The sequence below is a fragment of the Heterodontus francisci genome, chromosome 32 (genome assembly GCF_036365525.1).
Source record: "Heterodontus francisci isolate sHetFra1 chromosome 32, sHetFra1.hap1, whole genome shotgun sequence".
NCBI classification, from domain to species: Eukaryota; Metazoa; Chordata; class Chondrichthyes; order Heterodontiformes; family Heterodontidae; genus Heterodontus; species Heterodontus francisci.
Genome location: NC_090402.1, coordinates 8,898,727 through 8,921,024, shown reverse-complemented (window position 1 = coordinate 8,921,024; position 22,298 = coordinate 8,898,727). Strand labels below are relative to the sequence as shown.

General features: G+C 43.5%; 1 protein-coding gene across 1 annotated transcript in view; it reads left to right on the top strand.

The window, feature by feature from the left end:
* col27a1b (collagen, type XXVII, alpha 1b) overlaps nt 1–22,298 on the top strand; it is a 592,171-nt gene that overhangs the window by 523,705 nt on the left and 46,168 nt on the right. Inside the window, exons 42-47 of the mRNA XM_068012172.1 lie at nt 3,021–3,077; nt 11,553–11,606; nt 13,763–13,816; nt 14,097–14,150; nt 19,574–19,627; nt 21,830–21,937. Of these exons, the coding sequence (XP_067868273.1) occupies nt 3,021–3,077; nt 11,553–11,606; nt 13,763–13,816; nt 14,097–14,150; nt 19,574–19,627; nt 21,830–21,937 (381 nt within the window). The remainder of the gene's footprint in view (nt 1–3,020; nt 3,078–11,552; nt 11,607–13,762; nt 13,817–14,096; nt 14,151–19,573; nt 19,628–21,829; nt 21,938–22,298) is intronic.

The window sequence follows — 22,298 nt, the reverse complement described above, 5'->3', positions numbered from 1 at the left end:
CTCATCTAAATACTTCTTAAATATTGTGAGGGTTCCTGCCTCTACCACCTCTTCAGGCAGTGTGTTCCAGATTCCAACCACCCTCTGGGAGAAAACATTTTTCCTCAAATCCTCTCTAAACCTCCTGCCCCTTACCTTAAATCTATGCTCCCTGGTTAGTGACACCTCCATTAAGGGAAAAGGTTTCATCCCGTCCACCTTAACTATGCCCCTCATAATTTTGTGTACCTCAATCAGGTCCCCCCTCAGCCTTCTCTGCTCTAAGCAAAACAACCCTAGCCTTTTCTGTCTCTCTTCATAGCTGAAATGCTCCAGCCCAGGCAACATCCTGGTGAATGTCCTCTGCACCCTCTCCAGTGCAATCACATCCTTCCTATAGTGTGGTGCCCAGAACTGTACACAGTACTCCAGCTGTGGCCTACCTAGCATTTTATACTGGTATGCTGAAAACTTTAATTGTGTTATACCCAGATTACTCATTACTTCCTGAAAAATTATAGACATAAAATTGGAACCTTGATCCAACTGAACCTCATTCGGTAAGCCGTATCAAGTGAAAAACTGGGTTAACATTTCTACCACTACCTTAGCAGAAATTGTTCTCAAGGGAATGGCCTCTGGGAACCAAGTAGCCACATCCATAATAGTGAGTTTATATTGATGGCCTGCTTTTGTTTTTGGTACAGGTCCCGCACAGTCTACCAACACCCTTCTAAATGGTTCTCCAAAAACTGGTGTGGGAGTTAGAGGTGCCGGTTTTATGGCAGGTTGCGGCTTTCCAGTTTAATTTCTTATTATGATCTCTAGCCGTTTTTGGAGACTCGGGAGTGGCCTAACTGGTGTTCTCATGGGGCAGAAGCAGTTTCGCTGGGTTGCACCCAATCAAAAAATTATTTGTGCAGAATTTGTGACATTTTGCAATGCAGCCATAAACCTTTGTAGAAATTAGTAAAATCTTTTTGGAATTGTGTTACTGACTGATGAACTTATGAATCTAGATCTTCCAGTCAATCTTTTGTTAACAGTATCGGCATTAAGTAATATTATTCAGAGAATCCAGTGACAGTATCGCACCGAGCTGGCAACTCTGTGTGATTACTAGGTTCATCTGTAAACCCTGTATCAGTTAGAAGCTAGGTTACTGGAAATAAACTCTTGGTTTCATTTTCTTTCTTTTAGGACACACATTTAAAGTGCTAGCCATGGCTCGTTTGAGAACCACTCTTGCCTCTGAGTTAGAACATAGTGGGTTCAAATCCCACTCTAGAAACTTGAGTACACAAATCTAGGCTGATGCTCCAGTAAGCTGCTGAGAGCGTGCTGCACTATTTTGAAGAAGAGTGGGGGGGGGGGGGGGGCGGGGTCTCCCTGGCGTCCTGGCTAATGTTCATCCCTCAATCAACATCAGAAAAACAGATCATCTCATAGACTCAAAGTCATTACCGCATAGAAGGAGGACATTCGGCCCATCGAGCCCATGCTGGCTCTCTGCGGAGCAATCCAGTCACAGCCACTCAATGCCTGTAGCCCTTCAAGTTTGTTTCCTTCAAGTGCCCATCCGATTTCCTTTTGAAATCATTGATTGTCTCCACTTCCACCACCCTCGTGGGAAGCGATTTCCAGGTCACTACCACTCACTGTGCAGAAAAGTTCTTCCTCACATTCCCCCTGCATCTCTTACCCAAAATGTTCAACCTGTGTCCTCTAATTCCTGTACCATCAGTTAATGGGAACAGGTTATCATTGTCTAACTTATCTAAGCCTACCATAACCTCTATCTGATCTCCCCTCAATCTCCTTTGCTCCAAGAAAAACAACCCCAGCTTTTCCAACCTAACCTTGGAACTAAAATCCTCCATCCCTGGAACCATTCTGGTAAATCTCCTCTGCACCCTCGCAAGGACCCTCACATCCTTCCTTAAGTGTGGTGACCAGAACTGGATGCAATACTCTAGTTGGGGCCTAACCAGAGCTTTATAAAGGCTCAGCATAACTTTTGCACTCAATGCCTCTATTTATGAAGCCCAAGATCCCATATGCTTTACTAACCACTCTCTCAATATTTCCACCACCTTCCAAGATTGATGTGCATGCACCCCTAGGTCCCCCTGTTCCTGCACACTCTTTAGAACTGTGCCATTAAATGTATTTAGCCTTTCCCTATTCCTCTGCCAAGATGCATCACCTCACAATTGTCAGTATTAAATTCCAGCTGCCACCTGTCTGCCCATTCTGCTAGCCTATCTATGTCCTGTTGCAGGTGGTTCATATCATCCTCACTGTTTGCCAGACCTCCAAGTTTGGTGTCGTCAACAAATTTTGAAATTCTGCTCTGTATTTCAAGATCCAAGTCACTTATATTTGGCAAAAAAAAGCACTGACCCTTGGGGAACACCACTGTCTACCATCCTCCAGTCTGAAAAACAACCATTTACCTCGACTCGCTGTTTTCTGTCCTTAAGCCAGTGACTTTGAATATTTTAAAGCAGAGGTAGATAGATTCTTGATGAACAAGGGGGCGAAAGGTTATTGGGGGTAGGCGGGAATATGAAGTAACCAGTTCAGCCTTGAACTTATTGAATGGCAGAGCAGGCTCGAAGGGCCGAGTGGCCTACCCCTGCTCCTAATTAGTATGTTTGTATGTTTTATCCAATGGATACTGACCCTCCTATTCCACGAGCCTCAATTTTGTTAACTAGCCTTTTATGTGGTACTTTATCAAATGCTTTCTTAAAATCTATATCTGGTCATTACCACATTGCTGTTTGTGGGAGCTTGCTGTATGCAAATTGGGTGCGTATTTCCTACATTACAACAGTGACTCACTTTAAAAGTGTTGCATTAGCTGTATAGTGCTTTGGGATGTAGTGAAAGGTGCTATATAACTGCAAGTCTTTCTCTTATTTCCACAGTAGTTGAATCATGAACACTACCAGGGCTTCCCAGTTAAACCTCTGTGCAGGCTATGGTTTCCAGAATGTACTGAGGATGTTGCTAATCAAATTGTTCTTATGTTCCAGGGTGAACAAGGGGATGATGGGAAGGTAGAAGGTTCTCCTGGTCCAATCGGAGACAGGGTAAGTGTTTAATAAAAAATTTTTGTTAAATATGATTAATATTCAATATGTAATATGGAGGTGAAGGGTCAATTCACCTTAGCAGAGAAGTCAGTGATGAGGGGGCATAGATTTAAAGTGATTGGTAGAAAAATTAGAGGGGAGATGAGGAAGAACTTTTTCATGCAGAGGGTGGTGGGAGTCTGGAACTCACTGCCTAAAAGGGTAGTTGAGGCAGAGACAGACCCTCAACTCATTCAAAAGGGATCTGGATATGCACCTCAAGTGCCGTAATCTGCAGTGCTACAGACCAAATGCTGGAAGGTGGGATTAGAATAGGTGGATCGTTTTTCAGCCGGCACAGACACGATGGGCCAAGTGGCCTCTTTCTGTGCCTTAAACTTTCTATGATTCTGAACCAGTTCAACATTCCCCCTTTACTTTTATAATCAATGGCTCTAGAAACCATGATAAACTTTCTTTTTATGATCTTATCTACTTTTTCTACCCTGTTTAATAGCCTTTGTATTTACACAGCAACACTCCCCTGCTCCACTATTCCATTTAAAATTTGTACTCATTTCTAAAATGTATTACTTTACATTTCTCTACATTGAATTGTATCTGCCACCCAGCTGCCCATCCAGCTGCCTATCTATATCTTTCTGCAATTTTTACTGTCCTGGTCACAATTTAGTGTCAACAGCACATTTCACTAGTTTTCCTTGATTTCCCAAATTCCAATAATTTAAGTGAATAAAAGTGGCCACAACCCAATCAAACAACAACAACTTACATTTATATAGCACCTTTAACATAATAAATCATCCCAAGGTGCTTCACAGGAGCATTATAAAACAAAGTATGACACTGAGCCACAAATGGAGATATTGGGCCAAATGTCCAAAAGCTTTGTCAAAGAGGTAGGTTTGGAGGAGTGTCCTGAAGGAGGAATGAGAGGTAGAGAGGCAGAGAGGTGTAGTTAAGGAATTCCAGAGCTTAGGGCCGAAGCAACTGAAGGCGCGGTCACCAATGTGGAAAGATTAAAATCCTGGACACACAAAAGGCCAGGATTAGAGGAACACAGATATCATTCCCTAAAGATTTGTGTACATGAAACCCCAGGGGCTAAATTTTCATCCCCAGAATGGGAAACTGGAGCTGGGACTCTTTGCAGTCCCGAAACCACCCCCAAGGGGAAACTGTCACGGACCTGGAATTTTGACCAGGCCCTCCCCCACCTTAATTGGCATTGAGATAGATTCCCTGTCCAATTAAGGGCAGTGGGTGGGCTTTCGAAGCTGGAGGACCAATCAGAGGCCTTCCAGCTTCAGAGGAGCAGCTGGCTGCAGTAGCAGGTAAGTAACTGAGAGGGCACTTGAATAGTCAGGTGCCCTCTCAGCCACTTTTTTAAAACTTTAATTGAAAAATACAAAAAGCTGCCAGGCCACCACTGTGAGGGGGTGGTGTGAGGGGGCAGGGAGCCCCTCTACAGGCCAGCCTTTGGCTGTACCTCCTCCAAGGCAGGCAGGGCGTGCCTGTAGGCCTGCCTGGAGAGCTGGCACCCCAGCCTGCCCCCCCCCCCCAATCACGTCAGGAAACTGGAGGCTGACTGATGTATTAAAGTTGGCCTCCTTAATCCCTAGTTAGCAAGGTTCTTACCGAGTCTACTTGCCTTCCTGCTTCGTGGGGGGCAACATCGACAGAGCCTGAAAATTCAGCCTCTGTTCCTGCACACTCTTTAAAATTCTATCATTCAGTTTATATTGCCTCTCTTCATTCTTCCTCCCAAAATGCATTATTTCACACTTCGCTGTATTAAATTTCATCTGCCATGTGTCTTCCCATTTAACCAGTCTGTCTGTGTCCTTCCAAAGTTTGCTACTATCTTCCTCAATGTTTACTACATTTCCAAGTTTTGTGTCAACTGCAGACTTTGAAATAAGGGCCTGTATAGGAAGTCCAGCTCATTAATATATATCAGAAAGAGCAGTGGCCCTAATACCAACCTCTGGAAAATACCTCCCTCCAGTCCAAAAAACAACCATAGACTCAGCTTTCTGTCTCTTAGCCGATTTTGTATCCATGATGCTCCTTTAAATCCATGGGCTTCAGTTTTGCTAACAAGTCTATTATGCGGCACTTTATCGAGCACTATCGAAGTCCATCATCAATTGCACTAACTTCATCCTTTATTTCATCAAAGAACTCAATCAAGTTTGTCAGACACGATTTGCCTTATTGGCGCTGTCTGTCATTTATTAACCCATGTTTTTACAAGTGAAAATTAAGTTCTCACACCACTGATATGAGGTTGACTGGCCTGTAATTGCTGGGTTTATCTCTCTCCCCTATTGTGAACGGTGGAGTAACATTTGCAACCCTTCAGTCCTCTGACACCACTCCATCTGCAAGGAGGTTTGAAAGATAGTGGTTAGAGTCTCCACTATTTCTTCCCTAGCTTCCCTCTGGCTAATATGCACTGATGTCTTGAACTCAGTAGCTCAAAGCTAGTCAAGCTCTTGGGTAATACTAAACTGAGGGTAGAGGTGCAGAGAATGAAGTTGGAGGGAACAGCTAGAGACCCACAAAGCTGAGTCCAACCCTGTCTTTATCCAGGCATGCGGATTTCAAGTAAGGGGCAACTGGGGTGATAATGCCTGGTGCTGTGTCCACTTGATACCCATAACTTGCCCCAACTATCTCAGTATAGACACACAGCGAGCCTCCAAACCAGTACTGACTCAACTGTTGTGCACACTAACAAATTTACTGGAGGGAATCCCATTTCTGATCTCGATGATGCCAGTATTTAAAAACTATTAAAGCACGACTTGCAAATTCCAAACCGGAAACAATAGGCAGAATTTTCCTGGCCCCTTAGACGCGGGTTTGGAGGCGGTGAGCTAGGTAAATGGGACAACTCCCAAGACGTGTTCCCACCTCTGGGCGAATTACCCAGGGGTGGGCTGAGAGTGGAATCAGCAGCCCACCCATGGGAGGCAGGGAAGCAACTAAGACTATTAAGGCCTCAATTAATGGCCATTTTCATCAAGGGAGGCATATCTCCTGGCATCTCATGGGCCCCTCCCGCTTATCAGAAGTCCAGCACTGCATCGAAGGCAGCAGGAGGTCCGAGCTGTGGAACATTTGCGGCCTTATATTCATTTACTGCCTGTAATGCTCAAAGCTCACGTATCCATGTAAACAAAAGGCAGATCATTGCAGCCATGTCATGGAGAACAATGTTTCCGGCCCTGCTGTACTTGCTACAATGGCAGCCACTGCCCTCCTACTGAAGGCACCTCCATGGCACCACGCTGCCTCAGCTGGTGACCCCTCAGTAGTCCCCATACTGTGAAGGAGGCCAGTGGCTTTACTCACAGGCCGCGCTGAAAACAGCTCCTGACACTGATACCCAGCCGGCGTCCCTAATTGGACATGGTCTCCCGGAGGCGGCTTCCTAATTAGAATCAACCTTCCATCAGGATTCTGACCTACCTGGGAAAATTCCGGCCAATGACCCGCATCAAAACATTATGCCAGGCAGTCTTGTTTAATTCACTGTAGTACAACGGTCAGAATTATAGCAAAGTGAACATACGAGCATATGAATTAGGAGCAGGAGTAGGCCATTCGGCCCTTCGAGCCTGCTCCGCCATTCAATGTTCATGGCTGAACTGAGTACTCCACATTTCCACCTTCCCCCAATAGCCTTCCACCCCCTTGCTTATCAAGAATCTATCTACCTCTGTCTTAAAAATATTCAAAGATACTGTTTCCACTGCCTTTTGAGGAAGAGAATTCCAAAGACTCTCGGCCCTTTGAGAGAAAAAATTTCTTCTCATCTCTGTCTTAAATGGGCGACCCCTTATTTTTAAACAGTGACCCCTAGTTCGAGATTCTCCCACAAGGGGAAACATCCTTTCCACATCCACCCTGTCAAGACCCCACAGGATCTTATATTTTTCAATCAAGTCGCCTCCTACTCTTCTAAATTCCAGCAGATACAAGCCTAGCCTGTCCAATCTTTCCTCGTAAGACAGCCCGCCCATTCCAGGTGTTAGTCTAGTAAACCTTATCTGTACTGCCTCCAATGCATTTACATCTTTCCTTAAATAAGGAGAGCTGTACTGTACACAGTACTCCAGATGTGGTCTCACCAATGCCATGTACAGCTGAAGCATAACCTCCCTACTTTTGTATTCAATTCCCCTTGCGATAAACAATAACATTCTATTAGCTCAACTATACCCAAAAATCCTTCTTGTAACCCCTTGGGTCTTGTGGTTGTTCACTCAAGATCTTGCTTGCCTTCTTTGCCAACGACACTCACTGTGCTAATGGTTTTTACAAACTTTCTGCTCACCTCTGCCAACCCTTACCCCTGCCCCTCCCCCCCAACCAACCCCTTTGCAATCCCTCTGGCATATTATATCCTGTAGTCTACCATCTTTCACTTTATATTTCCACAGTTGGTTCCCTTTCCCCACTCTCATCACCTTGCTTTTTTCCACCTTGTAGAATGTGAGTCACTTTTCAGACCAGTCCCCCAGTTTGCTCCGTGTTTGATCTGCTGTTTCCTTCTTACCAAATGGACAAGTTCACAGGCAATAGCAAGCCAAAAGGGAGATCTAGTCGCATGGCATAACCAAGAACTGGCAATTTCTGTGAATAGGCAGAATAACAGAAGTAAGGTGCTACACATTGAGTGAAAGAATTGGTCAACAAACAGGAATATTGTAGAATTCACTGAAGCTGAGGTTGAAAAAGCTCTGGTAGTGTGAGTAGTCATCACTTTAATCGCTGTAAAGCAACAATGAACAAATTGAGCAAGAGGCCTATTTAGCATACCATGTCATTGTATAAATCAGAGCGGGTTATGCTGAAACTGAATTGTGCTCTGGTCAGACTGCACCTTGAGTACTGTATTCAGTCTTGATTGCCAAGAAATGATAAAGCCAAGGACCTAGTCACAGTCTACCAATTTGAAAATGCCCCATTTATTATTGCTACTCTTTGCTTCCGGTCTATTAACTAATTCTCCATCCATGCTACTATATCACCCCAAATACATGAGCCCTTATCTTGTGTATTAACCTTTTATGTGGCACCTTATCGAATACCTTTTGGAAATCCAAGTATACTACATCTACTGGTTCCCCTTCATCTACCCTAATAGTTACATCCTCAAAACATTCTAATAAATTTGTCAAACAGGATTTTCCTTTTGTAAAACCATGTTGACTTGTTCTGATCATACTGTGCTTTTCTAAGTGCATTGTTAAGACTTCCTTAATAATAGATTCCAGCACTTTCCCGATGACTGATGTCACTAAATGGCCTGTCGCTCCCTGTTTTCTCCCTTCCTCCTTTCTTGTATAGCAGTGTTACATTTGCTAACTTCCAAATTGCTGGGACTGTTCCAGAATCTAGGGAATTTTGGAGAATCATAGCCAGCGCATCCACTATCTCTGCAGCGATCTCTTTTAGAACCCCAAAAAGGGCACTTTCCTAGCATCTTTGGCAGATGTCAGCACCATCAATGAGCATATCCTGGTTGCCCACCTGGGGCAGGCTACTGGGAAAGTATCAGATCACCTCCCCACCCCCTCTAGAAATCGACCAACTCAGTTCCAAGCAGTCTCATTATAAGGAGACCGCGGAATGGTACAAACCCTTGGGGAAGCAGGCACTGCCCTAGACTAGAACCCCAAGGTGAACCCCAATTCCACTGCTTGAAGGCCAGGCATTCTGACAGACTTGGGGACTCCTGGCCTGGGAATCCCTGCACCATCTGAGACAGGATGCTACGTAAGGGGCAGGCACACCAAACAAGAGCCCCTCCCCGCCAGAAGCTGAAAGCACAGGCCATGACCCAGATAGTCTGGACCATTGCCTATATCCTGGACTTTTCACTACACTCCATCCAGAGTTAAGAACAGTTAATGCATTTTTCTGAAATTCCTTTCACCTTGGAAGGGCAAGTCAGACACGGAGAAGCCCTGGTAGAAGCCTCAGCTAAACAAACTACCCCAGCCCCAGAGAGGCCGAAGGGCTTCTCAGCCAGTGTTTGAGACTATATTGTGTAGCTGCATATGTATCCAGCAGATGGAGCTGAATCGTGAAGGGTAGGACATCACTTATTTGGTATGCTGCTGACTGGGAGATACAAATCATAGCCTGAATATACATGAGTCTTCCACTGCACTCCATGTGGAGTTATAGTGGGAGTGCAGCAAAGGATCATAGAGTTTTGGGCTACTATGTCTATCTCTTAACCAACAGCTTACCAAATACAGGATAGCATAACCCTTATGATGCAGTTCCTTCTGCTGGGTGCATATAAGAGTTATATGATGGCGTCTTGAACACTGAAGTTGCACTGTTAACCTGCTTAAAACTAAATGGGCTATCCCTTCCACTAGAATAGTGATGAGAGGAATTATAGATGCTTCTGCTAGCTATCTGTACTGTCATATCCCCAGTGCAAAATTCAGGCCTCACATCTGCATGCAATTAGTTGATGTAACCTAACTCGAGCTGCATTACAAGTCAAAGCCCCGAGGTGTCCTTCAGTGTGGTGACAACTTGTGCAGTGAATCACAAAGACAATTCAGTTTCCAGTCGTTAAATTGTTACGAGAGTACTTAGGGCTATTGCACATCCAAATCTCAACAGATGCTCGCTAGATGACTTCCAGCCAATGTTCTCATTAATTTCAAACTTTAAATAATTTACTTAACTCTTCTAGACTTGACAATTATCTAAGTACTTAAGGAATTTCTAAGTACTAAGGTGTTGCTAACCCCACTCTGGAATGCTGTCCCTGGCTAGTGGAAAAGACACCTGCTACAATTTCTGCAAATTGATGGTTATGAAAAGCAAATCAAAATAAAAAGTGGGACATGAAAGCATGAAGGTTCATTTTATAGAGAGCCAGAAAGAGTTGCATTTATGTAGTGCCTTTCACAACCACCAGATGTCTCAAAGTGCTTGACAGCCGATGAAGTACAGGGCTGGATCTGGCAGCCGCCCCGCACGGAACCCGCACTGCCGCGATTCTGCGGCAGATGGCCACTTAGCATATTGATGGTGCCCCCCCCCCCCCCAATCACATGGCCGGGGGGGTGGCCTCGGTGACACCATGAACAGCGTCACCTGATTCGTGAGCATCTGCTGGCGCTATTTTTAAAAGGCTGCCAGCCCTAAACAAAATGCAGAGTTGTCCCCGTTTCCCCCATCTATACTCAGAATGCAGCGGTGATCCCTTCCCCTCCTTGGTGGCACTAGCTTTACGTGGACAGGAAAACGAAGGCCCCATGAGTGCTGCCCGTTGTTCTGAAGATCATGTGGATGATGTGGTAATGTATGCAGATAGGTATTTAAAATATTCTAACCAGGGTCCCGTCACAGAGAGGCGGAGGGGCCGCCACGGAGATTCCCCACCCCCCCCCAGGAAGATCGGGCCCAGCAATCCCGGCGTCGAGTTCCATGGTGGACCTCTGCTGCTCCAATTCTCCATCCCCACCAGCGACCCCCCCCACCAAACCCCCCCCCACCACCACCAACCCCCAATCACGGAACCTGACATCAGGCTGAGCACAAGATCCGGCTCATGGTTACTGTTGTAATGCAGGAAACGTGGCAGTCAATTTACACACAGAAAGCTCCCTTAAACCGCAATGTGGTCATGACCAGATAATCTATTTGTGGGATGTTGATTGAGGGATAAATATTGGTCAAGAATAACTCGCTGGCTTCTCTTCACCTGCCTCAGTGTAACATCTTGTGCAAGAGACAGCACTTCTCCAGTACTGCATTGGACTAGCGGCCTTGATTTTCGTGCTTAACTCCTGGAATGGGATGTGAACCCAGGAATTTCTGACTCCAAGATAAGAGTGCAACGAACTGAGCCACAGCTGATATAGCAAAGCGAGTGAAGTTAAATAGAAGAATTCTGCACCGGTCCTGCCGATTTTCAGTCATAGGAACATAAGAAATAGGAGCTGGAGTCGGCCATTCGGCCCTTCGAGCCTGCTTTCCCATTCAACAGGATCACAGATGATCTTCTACCTCAACTCCACCTTCCCGTACTATCCCCATACCCCTTAATTCTTTCAGTGCCCAAAAATCTATCGACCCCTATCTTGAATATACTCAACGACTGAGCATTCACTGCTCTCTGGGTAGAGAGTTCCAAAGATTCACAACCCTCCAAGTGAGGAAATTTCTCCTTATCTCCTTGTTTGCTAACTGGCCGACCCCTTATTCTGAGACTGTGACCCCTGTGTTCCAGATTCCCCAACCAGGGGAAACATTTTCTCAGCATCTACCCTGTCAAGTCCCTTAACAATTTTATATGTTTCAATTCGATCACCTCTCATTCTTCTAAACTCCAGGGAATATTGATAGTGGGCACTTTATCCACTATTTATTGTGAAAGAGGAGAAAAAGACCGAACAACTAAAGTGCACGTGTGTTTTTCTTTTACAGGGCCCTGTTGGGGATCGAGGAGACAGAGGCGAACCTGGAGACCCTGGTTATATTGTAAGTTATTTACCACATCCCTCAGTATCATTCTGTCCCACCTTACTGTTCTTAGCACCTTGCCTGCCTGCAGCCTGTCTCAGCAATGACCATCACTCGAGGCTCAGTTTTTCATGAATTAAGTAGCCGATGAAGCTTTTACAGGTGTAGAGTTTGTCACAGTGCTCCCTAACTACTGAGTTGCGACTACAACACTCGTCCATTCAGGAACAAAAGACCGAAAGCAGTTTATTATTTATTTATTTAGAGATACAGCACTGAAACAGGCCCTTCGGCCCACCGAGTCTGTGCCGACCATCAACTAACCATTTATACTAATCCTACACTAATTCCATATTCCTACCACATCCCCACCTGTCCCTATATTTCCCTACCACCTACCTATACTAGGGGCAATTTACAATGGCCAATTTACCTATCAACCTGCAAGTCTTTTGGCATGTGGGAGGAAACCAGAGCACCCGGAGGAAACCCACGCGGTCACAGGGAGAACTTACAAACTCCGCACAGGCAGTACCCAGAATTGAACCCAGGTTGCTGGGGCTGTGAGGCTTTGGTGATAACCACTGCGCCACTTAACAGTATGTCCACTTATTAATGGGCTCGGTAGTTTGATAAGATTGAAGCATTTGTTGCGAAATTGCTGACAGCAAAGTCAGAGAGCAAACAACAACTTTTATTTATATAGCGCCTTTCACAGGAGCTTTATTAAATGAAACTTGACACCAAGCCACATAAGGAGATATTAGGGCAGGCGACCAAAAGCTTGATCAAAGAGGTAGGTTTTAAGGAGCATCTTAAAGGAGGAGAGAGATATAGAGAGGCAGAGAGCTGTAGGGAGGAAATTCCAGAGCTTAGGGCCTAAGCAGCTGAAGGCCCGGCCGCCAATGGTACAGTGATTAAAATCAGAGAGAGAAACTTAGTAATACACCGAGGGCTAGGTGGTAGAATGGGTAATTCAGGGACATGTGTCTGAATCCGCTGTATTGACTGGATGAAAGCCTCCTTTTGATCTGCTGTTAGAGTCCTGCATTACATTGATCTAAGCCACCTCAGCATAGTTCTACTGGTCAACACTTAGCACAATTTGGCCCTAAACTGATCTCTTGCTTCAAGAAAGATCGGTCTGATAAATGGAAAAATAAACTAATGCAGTCACATGGGCTTAACTGAGATTTGATAATGGGGAAGTGTAGCACGATTGGCCCACAATACACAAGATAAACAGACAAAATGCCAACTATAAAATGACTATGTGTTCCAGATCGCCTTTATAAATATGTGAAGTGACAATTATTCCCTCTGTATGGGACTGTCCACGTATACATGTCCAACCTCCTTGTCTGCACCTGTTTAAATATTTCCCCTCCCATCTTCCTCCTAGTATCCAATTGCGATTCATTCTCAAAATTCACACCAGCGAGCATTATCCGACCCCGCCCCTGTCTCAGCTCATCAGCTGCTGAAAACCTCATCCATGCCTTTGTTACCTCTAGACATGTCTATTCCAATGCTCCCTGGCTGACCTCCCATCTTGCACCCTCTGCAAACTTGAGCTCATTGAAAATTCAGCTGCTCGTATCCGAACTTGTACCGAGTCCCATTCACCCATCAACCTGCTGTGCTCGCTGACCTACATTGGCTCCTGCTCTGGCAACCCCTCAATTTTAAAATCCTCATCCATGTTGTCAAAGCCCTCTATGGCCTCGCCCCTCCCCATCTCTAATCTCCTTCAAATGCAATTTGTTGTTGTTTACATATATGTAGGCAGTGAGTACTTGTATGGATTATGAGATAGCAAACTCTAGGTACTCGTGCTTGAATTGAGACCTCTAGAATTGGGGCAGGTATTGTGGACCAATCGCAGCATATTGCCAAAAATGCTGGCATTTTACATAATTAGAAGATACAACAATGTCCCTGATTTATTCAGCAAGCACTGACGACAGAGGGGATTATTGCAAGACGCTATGTGATTAGGGAAACTGCTATACTATCTCAATTTTGAGAAAAGTTATCTTTACATTTAATAGCAACAGGCAGTGCACAATAAACATGTGACGTTACTTGGGTATTTGAATTTAAAATCCCCAAAGTTTTACTGACTTAGTAGATTTTGGCAGCATTAACATTCACTGACATATGTCCCCCTACAGGGTCAGCAAGGCCTGGATGGTGAGAGAGGGAAGCATGGCCAGCAAGGTTTACTAGTAAGTGCACATTAAAACTTCATAAAAATCCACGAGCTTGTGTAAGTGCTTCCTGAGATTAAAATTTCATTTTAATAGAATGCCGGAATTTCTTCATTCTGCTCTGCAAACCACAAGTGTTGAGTTACTTATGTGATTGTGCCGTGGGTGGAGAATTTGTCTGGATGGGAAGTGTTACAGTAATTGATTCCACATTGGGCGCGGGGAAACATAAAAACGCTGACTTACACTAGATATAGCATTGCAGATAATTCCTCAATTATTTGTTTTGAATTTCTAGGGTAACCCTGGACCCCCAGGTAAACCAGGTGTAAAAGGATCAAAAGGTCAAGAGGTAGGTAACTGTAGTCTGTTCAATCTTCTGCCCCATATTAAGTAATGTTGTTTCATAACAGCCAAGGGCATCAAATCTTAGAAATGAATAGCCAGAAGGAAGCAATTTGTCCTGTTGCACCTGTTCTGGTTCCTTTGCTCTTGCCCAATATACGTTTCTGTTCACCCTTTTAAGACATATGTTCATGTCCATTTCAAGTGGCTTCTTATTTGTTGCCTCTGTAACCACTGGTAGAGCATTCCGTGTTCTAATAACTTTCTCTATGAAAAGAATTCTTGCAATTCCCACCGTTGTCCTTCTAGTAATGATCCCCAAGCTGTGCCCCCTTGTTAACGGATTTGCCCACCAAATTTTTCACCGTATACCATTTCAACACCTTTCAGAATTTTGAAGATGATTAGAGCTCCACAACCTTCTCTGTTCCAGTGAAAAAATGTTTAATGATAATTGCACTTCAAGACTTAAGCACAAAAATCAAGGCTGACACTCCAGCAGTGAGGGAGTGCTGCACTGTCAGAGATGCTGTCTTTCAGATGAGGCGTTAAACCGACTGCCCTCGCGGGTGACGCGAACGATCCCATGGCACTATTTCGAAGAAGAGCAGGGGGGTTCTCCCCGGTGTCCCGGATAATATTTATCCCCCAATCAACATCACAGAAGCAGATTTTTTGGCCATTATCACTTTGCTGTTTGTGAGAGTTTGCTGCGTGCAAATTGGCTGCTGCATTTCCCACATTATAACAGTGACTATGTTTCAAGAGTACTGAGGTTGTGAAAGGCACTGTGGAAATGCAAGTTGTTCTGTTCTTTTTGCTACAACCTCTCATTCTGGAATATTAGTGAATCTTTGCTATACCCTTTCTGTGGTGCCAGTATCCTCTCTATAATGGGGTCCCCAGAACTGCATACATATTCTAACTGTGGCCTAACCAGTGTTTTGTACAAATTCAGCATCACGTCTTGTGTTTGTAATCAATGTCCCTGTGTACTAATGTCAGAATCCCATTTGCCTCTTAATGGCTGCTTTTCCTACCTGCACTCATTTCTTTTAAAGACCCAAGTGTCTGCATCCTAGATCTCTCTGGTCCTGCATTTTGCATTACATCTTGGGGTTTACTTCTTTTCACTGTTATTTTATCTCAAAATGTAATGATTCACATTCCTCTGTATTGAACTGTATTTGCCACCTATTTGCCCACTCCACTAATATGTCCATGTCCTCCTGCAACATCTTGCACTTTCCTCACAATTTGCCACACACTCTAATTTGGACATCATCAACAAACTGTCATCCTTATTTGCTATCATCGTTCCTCTTATGCCTTTCTCTGAATCATTTATATAAATGGAAAACAAATGCGATTCTAGCATATATCAATGGAGCACAATTAACCATAGTTTAAGCCGCTCTGCTGATTGATTGTGCTCATAGAGAACCTGTGAGTAATTTGAAGGTACCAAAATTCCTAAATGCATGTGAACATTTAATTGCCCTTGTTGCTTTTGTTGATAATTTCAAAACATTTTAGAATTCCCACTGAATTATCTTGAACTATTTACTTTAGACATGCACTATTCTGTTTCCAAAGTAAAGATGAAATGTGACTTGACGCCTTGGGGCTAAACATGCAACTTTCACTGCTGAAATTAATGATTAACAAACATTTAGCTTCAGTAAAAACTATGGCTTACAGTGTGTTTCGGTCTTTGTCTCCAAAACTTTGTTTAGCCTTTATATTTTTTATCTTTATATAGCTGTCCCAGTTCACATTCACCATCAGAATTCCTATCTCCTTTTACAGCCAGTGTTACTGTCATCTATTCTTAGCATCAGCTGCACAGCACGTGGCATAATACCAGAGAGATAATATAGTCATTTGGTAGTACAGAACTTGAGTATTGCTGAAAATAGAGACATGTTGTCGAAGCTTTTCGTCTTGCACTCATCGGGGCAATCCACAAGAATACCAACGTAAGGGAAAACAACAACTTTATACTGTATAGTCACACAGTATAAAGTTGTTGTTTTCCCTTACGTTGGTATTCTTGTGGATTGTCCCGATGAGTGCAAGACGAAAAGCTTCGACAACATGTCTCTATTTTCAGCAATGCTGGAGAGACAATAGAAGGGGTGAACTGACATGAAAGAAGTTTTTCCAGAGAAGGAATACCATTTGCATTATTACAGAATGCACCTACTTACATTCCAAGCAGAAAAGAACATGTGCTTGGCAAGTCGGAATGGGATTGGCTTTGGAATGATATTGTGCAAGGGCATGATGTGAGCAGTCAGTGGTTTATTGAATGATGTTCGGCACAGACTCGGTGGGCCGAAGGGCCTGTTTCAGTGCTGTATCTCTAATCTAATCTAATCTAAAAAGTCATGAACAAGACAGGAGCAGAGTCAAAACACAATGTATCATGTAGACTTGACAGAAATATTCTCTGTACCGGAATGCATATTCGTGCAAAGAATTCACATCTGGGGAAAAATAATCACCAAATATTTCAGTTATACATTAATTTCTAGTTTGTGTGAAATCTAAACGCCACAGTATCGAGCCAAGCAGTACCAGTGCGACCTATTACGTAGATCCTTGTTAGGTGCTGGCTTTTAATCTGTACTGTGATTAGTTTGAGGTTAGCCTTCCTTTTTTTATTTAAAGTAATTTTCTCCTACATCATGCATGATCTGTGCCTCATGCATTTGGGATGAGGACAGGTTGGAGGGGGAAGGTAAATCAACTCCCAGGTCTATGCCAAGTGCCATTATTCATACGTGGATTTGGGCAGCTTTAGAATGACCCTTCCTGCAACTTTGTCTGTGTCGCCTTTGCGTTTTGGCTGAGATTGGGAGCTCAGTATGTGCAAACTGTATTGCAGCACATTTTTTCAAATAGAAAACATGGATCTTAAATGCATCCTCGCTCTGGAGTTTAGGTCAGCTGGCCATAATTTCAGTCTTCACGTTTTCCACTTGTTATGTCTGAAGTATTCTGCTTGACCTTTGTTTGCCCCCATCAAGATTTCATTTCTTACTTCATTCATAGAATGCCTCACAACTCTGAAGCATAATTGCTGTGCATCAAATATTAGCCAGTGTTGGAAGGAGGTAGACACTTACACTGTCTGGGAAGAATTGTGTTTCAGCCTCAATGTAGGATTGTGCCAGAGGACTATTTAGCAGCAATGAAAAAAAGGGCTTAAGTCATTCCAAATCCCTCAACAGTGCTCAGCTTTCTCACTAAGTAATTACAAACCTTTCCACTGTAGCAACTATCAGCTCCGTTCTCCTACAACTAAGCCAAGAGTTTGAAAAACGCAGCTGATGAGCAGAGTTTGGAATTTATAATGTGTTCCATGGGGAATGGAAGCAAAAGTTTTTTAAAAAATGGGGAAAATTGCAAGTATAGAAAGCCAACCTTTCATTGAAAAGAAGCCCAAAGTGTAATAGCCATGCCTGTCGCAAGAGGTTTGATATATATATTATCTTCCATGTGCTACACTTTTAGGGCAATGTTGAAGCAAGTTTGAGACCAGTGGTCTGAAATATGCTCAAGTATGTATTCCCCAAAATGCTGTCAGGAGGATATACCTCATCAGTGTCCATTTCTTTAAAGAGTACTGTGAGTGACAATTCCTACATCGAACTTTTGTTCAAAGAATATATAATCTACTAGTTTCCTGCGACAATTGCATTGTCACACATGTGTGTGATTAGATGGCAAGCTCAGATCAGAGAAGAGAATTCACAATTCTTTTGTGTAGCTTCAAACAATCAGCTCTTTGGCCAAAACGCATGCATACTCTACTCAACTTATTGAAAGGCTGCCCATTGGCATCTCCCTTTCACTTAGAGCAACACCTGTGGAGAAACAAAGTTGCTGGCAGTGATGATTTCTGTTTCTGGTGGTGTTTGTGTATCAGTAATGCCTGTGTGTGTAATCACTGCATTCTAACATGTCATACCTACAACATTAGCTGGGGTGGGGGTGGGGGTGGGGGGGGGGAGAGAATAAGCAGTGTATCTGCTGAGTCAGCTATAACACTCAGTAATCCCCCTATTCAACACTCCCACACGTCATTGTAAAAGTAAGGAATGTGTAGGGTTCCTACGTGTAAACTCTTAAGCCAAACCTGCTTACTTACTCAATAGCGTAACCTGCCTTCTATTTTTAAGTTGAAACCTGCGGAGCAATTAGAAATTCTATAGATTCTCAAAGAAATGCCATGACCTAAGAATAATAATTGACGTGGCACTTTTAATGTAGTAAAATGCTTCATGGTGGGCCAAAAGAGGTTGATGACAGACATCAAGCAGGAGTTGAGAGAAGGAAAACCCCGTTGGGTAGCCAGTGAGCTGTAGCACTTTTCTATTTTGTTTGCCTACTGCCCTGTTTTTCAGTTTGAACAGGGCAATAGACAGACTTAGATACTTAGATAACCTCCCAGGTACCATCTCAAGAACTAGTCAAATTTGCCAATGGAGAGAATCAAGTCAAGTGCAAGATGAACCTGTCGTTGGAATCCTGGAGTTACAAGGAAACTCTAAGTATGCTTATTGGAAGCTGTTTACTCTGATATTCAGTACCATCCTGTGGTGGTGTTTCTGCATATATTACACTGTAAGATATCACACCCTTTAACCAAATGCTGCCTGTGGAATGGTGCTGTTACATTCGCTGCTTTGGTAGTTCAGCTCAGTGACATCCAACTGCCAGCTCACCACATTTCTATCTCTCATTCTCATAGACCCACAGTTTTGTGGGTGTGGAATTCAGCCTCCAGGATCTGGCTGCTCCTTCTAGCAATGTAAAGACAGGAAGCCATGGAATAGACGTCACTCTCTCGTGACCTGAACTGCAGGAAAAAAACAAATGTAAAAGTGCGTTGAAACTGAGCAGTATTATGCAATAATACAGGTTACACTAATGCTTTAAAGCGGCCAGGGTTCTATTGAGCCTGTGGCTCAGTGGATGGTGCCTCTGATTCAGAAGATTCTGGGTTCTAGATCTACTCCAGGACCTGAACACAATAATCAAGACACTCCAGTTAATTACTGAGGGAGTGCTGCACTGTTGGAGGTGCCGTCTTTCAGATGAGATGTTACACTGAGGCCCTGTCAGCCCTCTCAAGTGGATGTTAAAGTTCACACTATTTTGCAGAAGAGTTCTCCCCAGTGTCCTAGCCAATATGTATCCCTCAATCAACATCACTAAAACACATTATCTGGTCATTATCACATTGCTGTTTGTGGGGGTTTGCTGGGTGTAAATTGGATGCTGTCCTTCCTACATTACAACAGTGACTACACTTCAAAAGTACTTCATCGGCTGCAAAGTGCTTTGGGACATCCTATCTTCATGAAAGGTGCTATATAAATGCAATTCTTTCTTTCTTCTAATCCTTTCTTTTTTGTTCAGGGACGACAAGGAAAAGCAGGTTCCCATGGCATGCAAGGAAGCCCAGGCCCACCAGTAAGTGTTGTCTGTAGATGTCAAAGGAAGTTGCTTATAAGGTCCGCAGTAGAAGTGGAAGACCAAGGATTGGGAGCAATTTTGAGTCCAGCAAAGGAGGACCAAGAAACTGATTTTAAAAAAAGAGGGAAAAGAGATTATGAATTTAGCGACAACTATAAAGGCGGACTGTAAACACTTCTTTTGGTACATGAAAAGGAAACAATTAGCAAGGACAAGTGTGGGTCCATTGCAGGTGGAGACAGGGAGTTTGTGGTGAGGAATGAGGAAATGGTGGAGAAACTAAACCATTAATTTGTGTCTGTCTTCATGGAGGAAGACATAGAAAATCTCCCAGAAATACTAGGGAACCAAGGGACTTGTAAACATTGAGGAACTGAAAGTAATTAGTATCAATAAAAAGGTAGTACTCAAAAAATTAATTGGATTGAAAGTTGATAAATCCACAGGACCAGATGAGCTACATCCCAGAGTATTGAAGGAAGTGGCTATAGAGATAGTGGATGCATTGGTGGTTATCTTTCAATATTCTATAGATTCTGGAAGGGTTCCTGCAGACTGAAAAGTAGCAATTTAAGAAGGGAGCAAGAGAGGAAACAGACTACTACAGACCTGTTAGTTTGACATCAGTAGCAGAGAAAATGTTAGAATCTATTATAAAAGGTGAGATAACTGAACACTTGGAAACTAATGATATGATTAGGCAGAGTCAACATGGATTTATGAAAGGGAAATCATGTTTGACAAACCTATTAGAGTTTTTGAGGATGTTACATGCAGCATAGATAAAGGAGAACCAGTGGATGTGGTGTATTTGGATTTTCAAAAGGCTTTCGATAAGGTCCCACACAGGAGGTTAGTAAACAAAATTAGAGCACGTGGGATTGGGGGTAATGTACTGCAATGAATTGAGAATTGGTTAACAGCCAGAAAACAGAGAGTAGGAATAAATGGGTTATTCACAGGATGGCAGGCTGTTACTAGTGGGGTACCACAAGGATCAGTGCTGGGGCCACAGCTGTTCACAATCTATATAAATGGTCTGGAAATGGGGACCAATTGTAAAATTTTCAAATTTGCGGATGACACAAAACGAGGAGGGAATGTAAGTTGTGAGGAGGATGCAAGGAGGCTTCAAGGGGATTTGGACAGGCTAAGTGAATGGGCAAGAACATGGCAGCTGGAATATAATGTGAATAAGTGTGAAGTGATCCACTTTGGTGGAAAAAACAGAAAGGCAGAGTATTTTGTAAATGGTGAGAGGTTGGGAAGTGTTGATGTCCAAAGAGACCTGGGTGTCCTTGTTCATGAGACACTCATGAGGCGATCATTGCAAAGGGATTTGAGTATAGAGGTAAAGATGTATTGCTTCAATTGTATGAAGCCTTGGTGAGACCGCACCTGGAGTATTGTGTACAGTTTTGGTCTCCTTATCTAAGGATGGATATACTTGCCAATGGAGGTTCACCAGACTAATCCCTGGGATGACAGGATTGCCTTATGAGGAGAGATTCCAGAAACTGGGCCTGTGTTCTCTAGAATTTTGAAGAATGAGAGATGATCTCATTGAAACTTACAAAATTCTGACAGGGTGTGACAGGGTAGATGTGGATAGGATGTTTCCCCTGGCTGGTGAGTCTAGAACCAGGGACACAGTTTCAGAATAAGGGGTAGGCCATTTAAGACTGAGGTGAGGAGGAATTTCTTTGCTCAGTGGGTGGTGAATCTGTGGAATTTTCTACCCCAGAGGGCTGTGGAAGCTCAATCATTGAGCATGTTCAAGACAGCAATCGATAGATTTCTGGAAACTAACGACATCAAGGGATATGGGGATAGTGGGGAAAATGGCACAGAGTAGATGATCAGCATGATCTGTTTGAGTGGTGGAGCAGGCTCGACGGGCCGAATGGCCTACTCCTGCTCCTATTTCTTATGATCATAAAACTACATATACGCATTCATTCATTAATTCAGCTGCGTAACAGCACCAACTGCACATCAATCTATTTCGTTGGTTACGAAGGGTTTTGAGATGTCCTAAGGATGTGATTGATGGGCTACGAGGCTGCAAATATAAATAATTTCCAATAGTTTAATACATTGTTGTAGGTCTATCAGAACAAAGATGGATATTATGCACAATGCTGTAATTCAGAATATTTTAAAGTTTAACTAATGGCATGTTTTGTGCTCAATGCTCAGGGTCCTGTCGGTCCCCCAGGTCCAAGAGGTGTTGTTGGTCGTCAGGGTCAAGAAGGGGCTCCAGGGTTGGATGGAGCTCCCGGTATCAATGGCAAACTAGGAATCCAGGTAAGATTTTGCTTCTGGTAAAGACATCTGTATTGATATCATTTAAGTAACTATCCCTGACTGATGTCAATCCCCAACTGTAATATTACATAGTGGTAAAAGTAAATACACCACACATAAGCATAAGAGATGAGCTTCCCAATAGTTCAATGAATGAGTCCTGCCAATTCCACTCTCCATAAACAGGCTGAGGTCCTTAGCCGCCACTGTATTTCAATTCGCTTAGCCCAGATCAAACAACTAACCCCAATTGCAGTAAATTGATGGCTGTGGCATGTGCTCTGGATTTACTTACAAATAAAGTGATACATCTGCTATATTGGGAAAGGAAAAACTAGGTGTCCTTTACCCATGCCTGAAG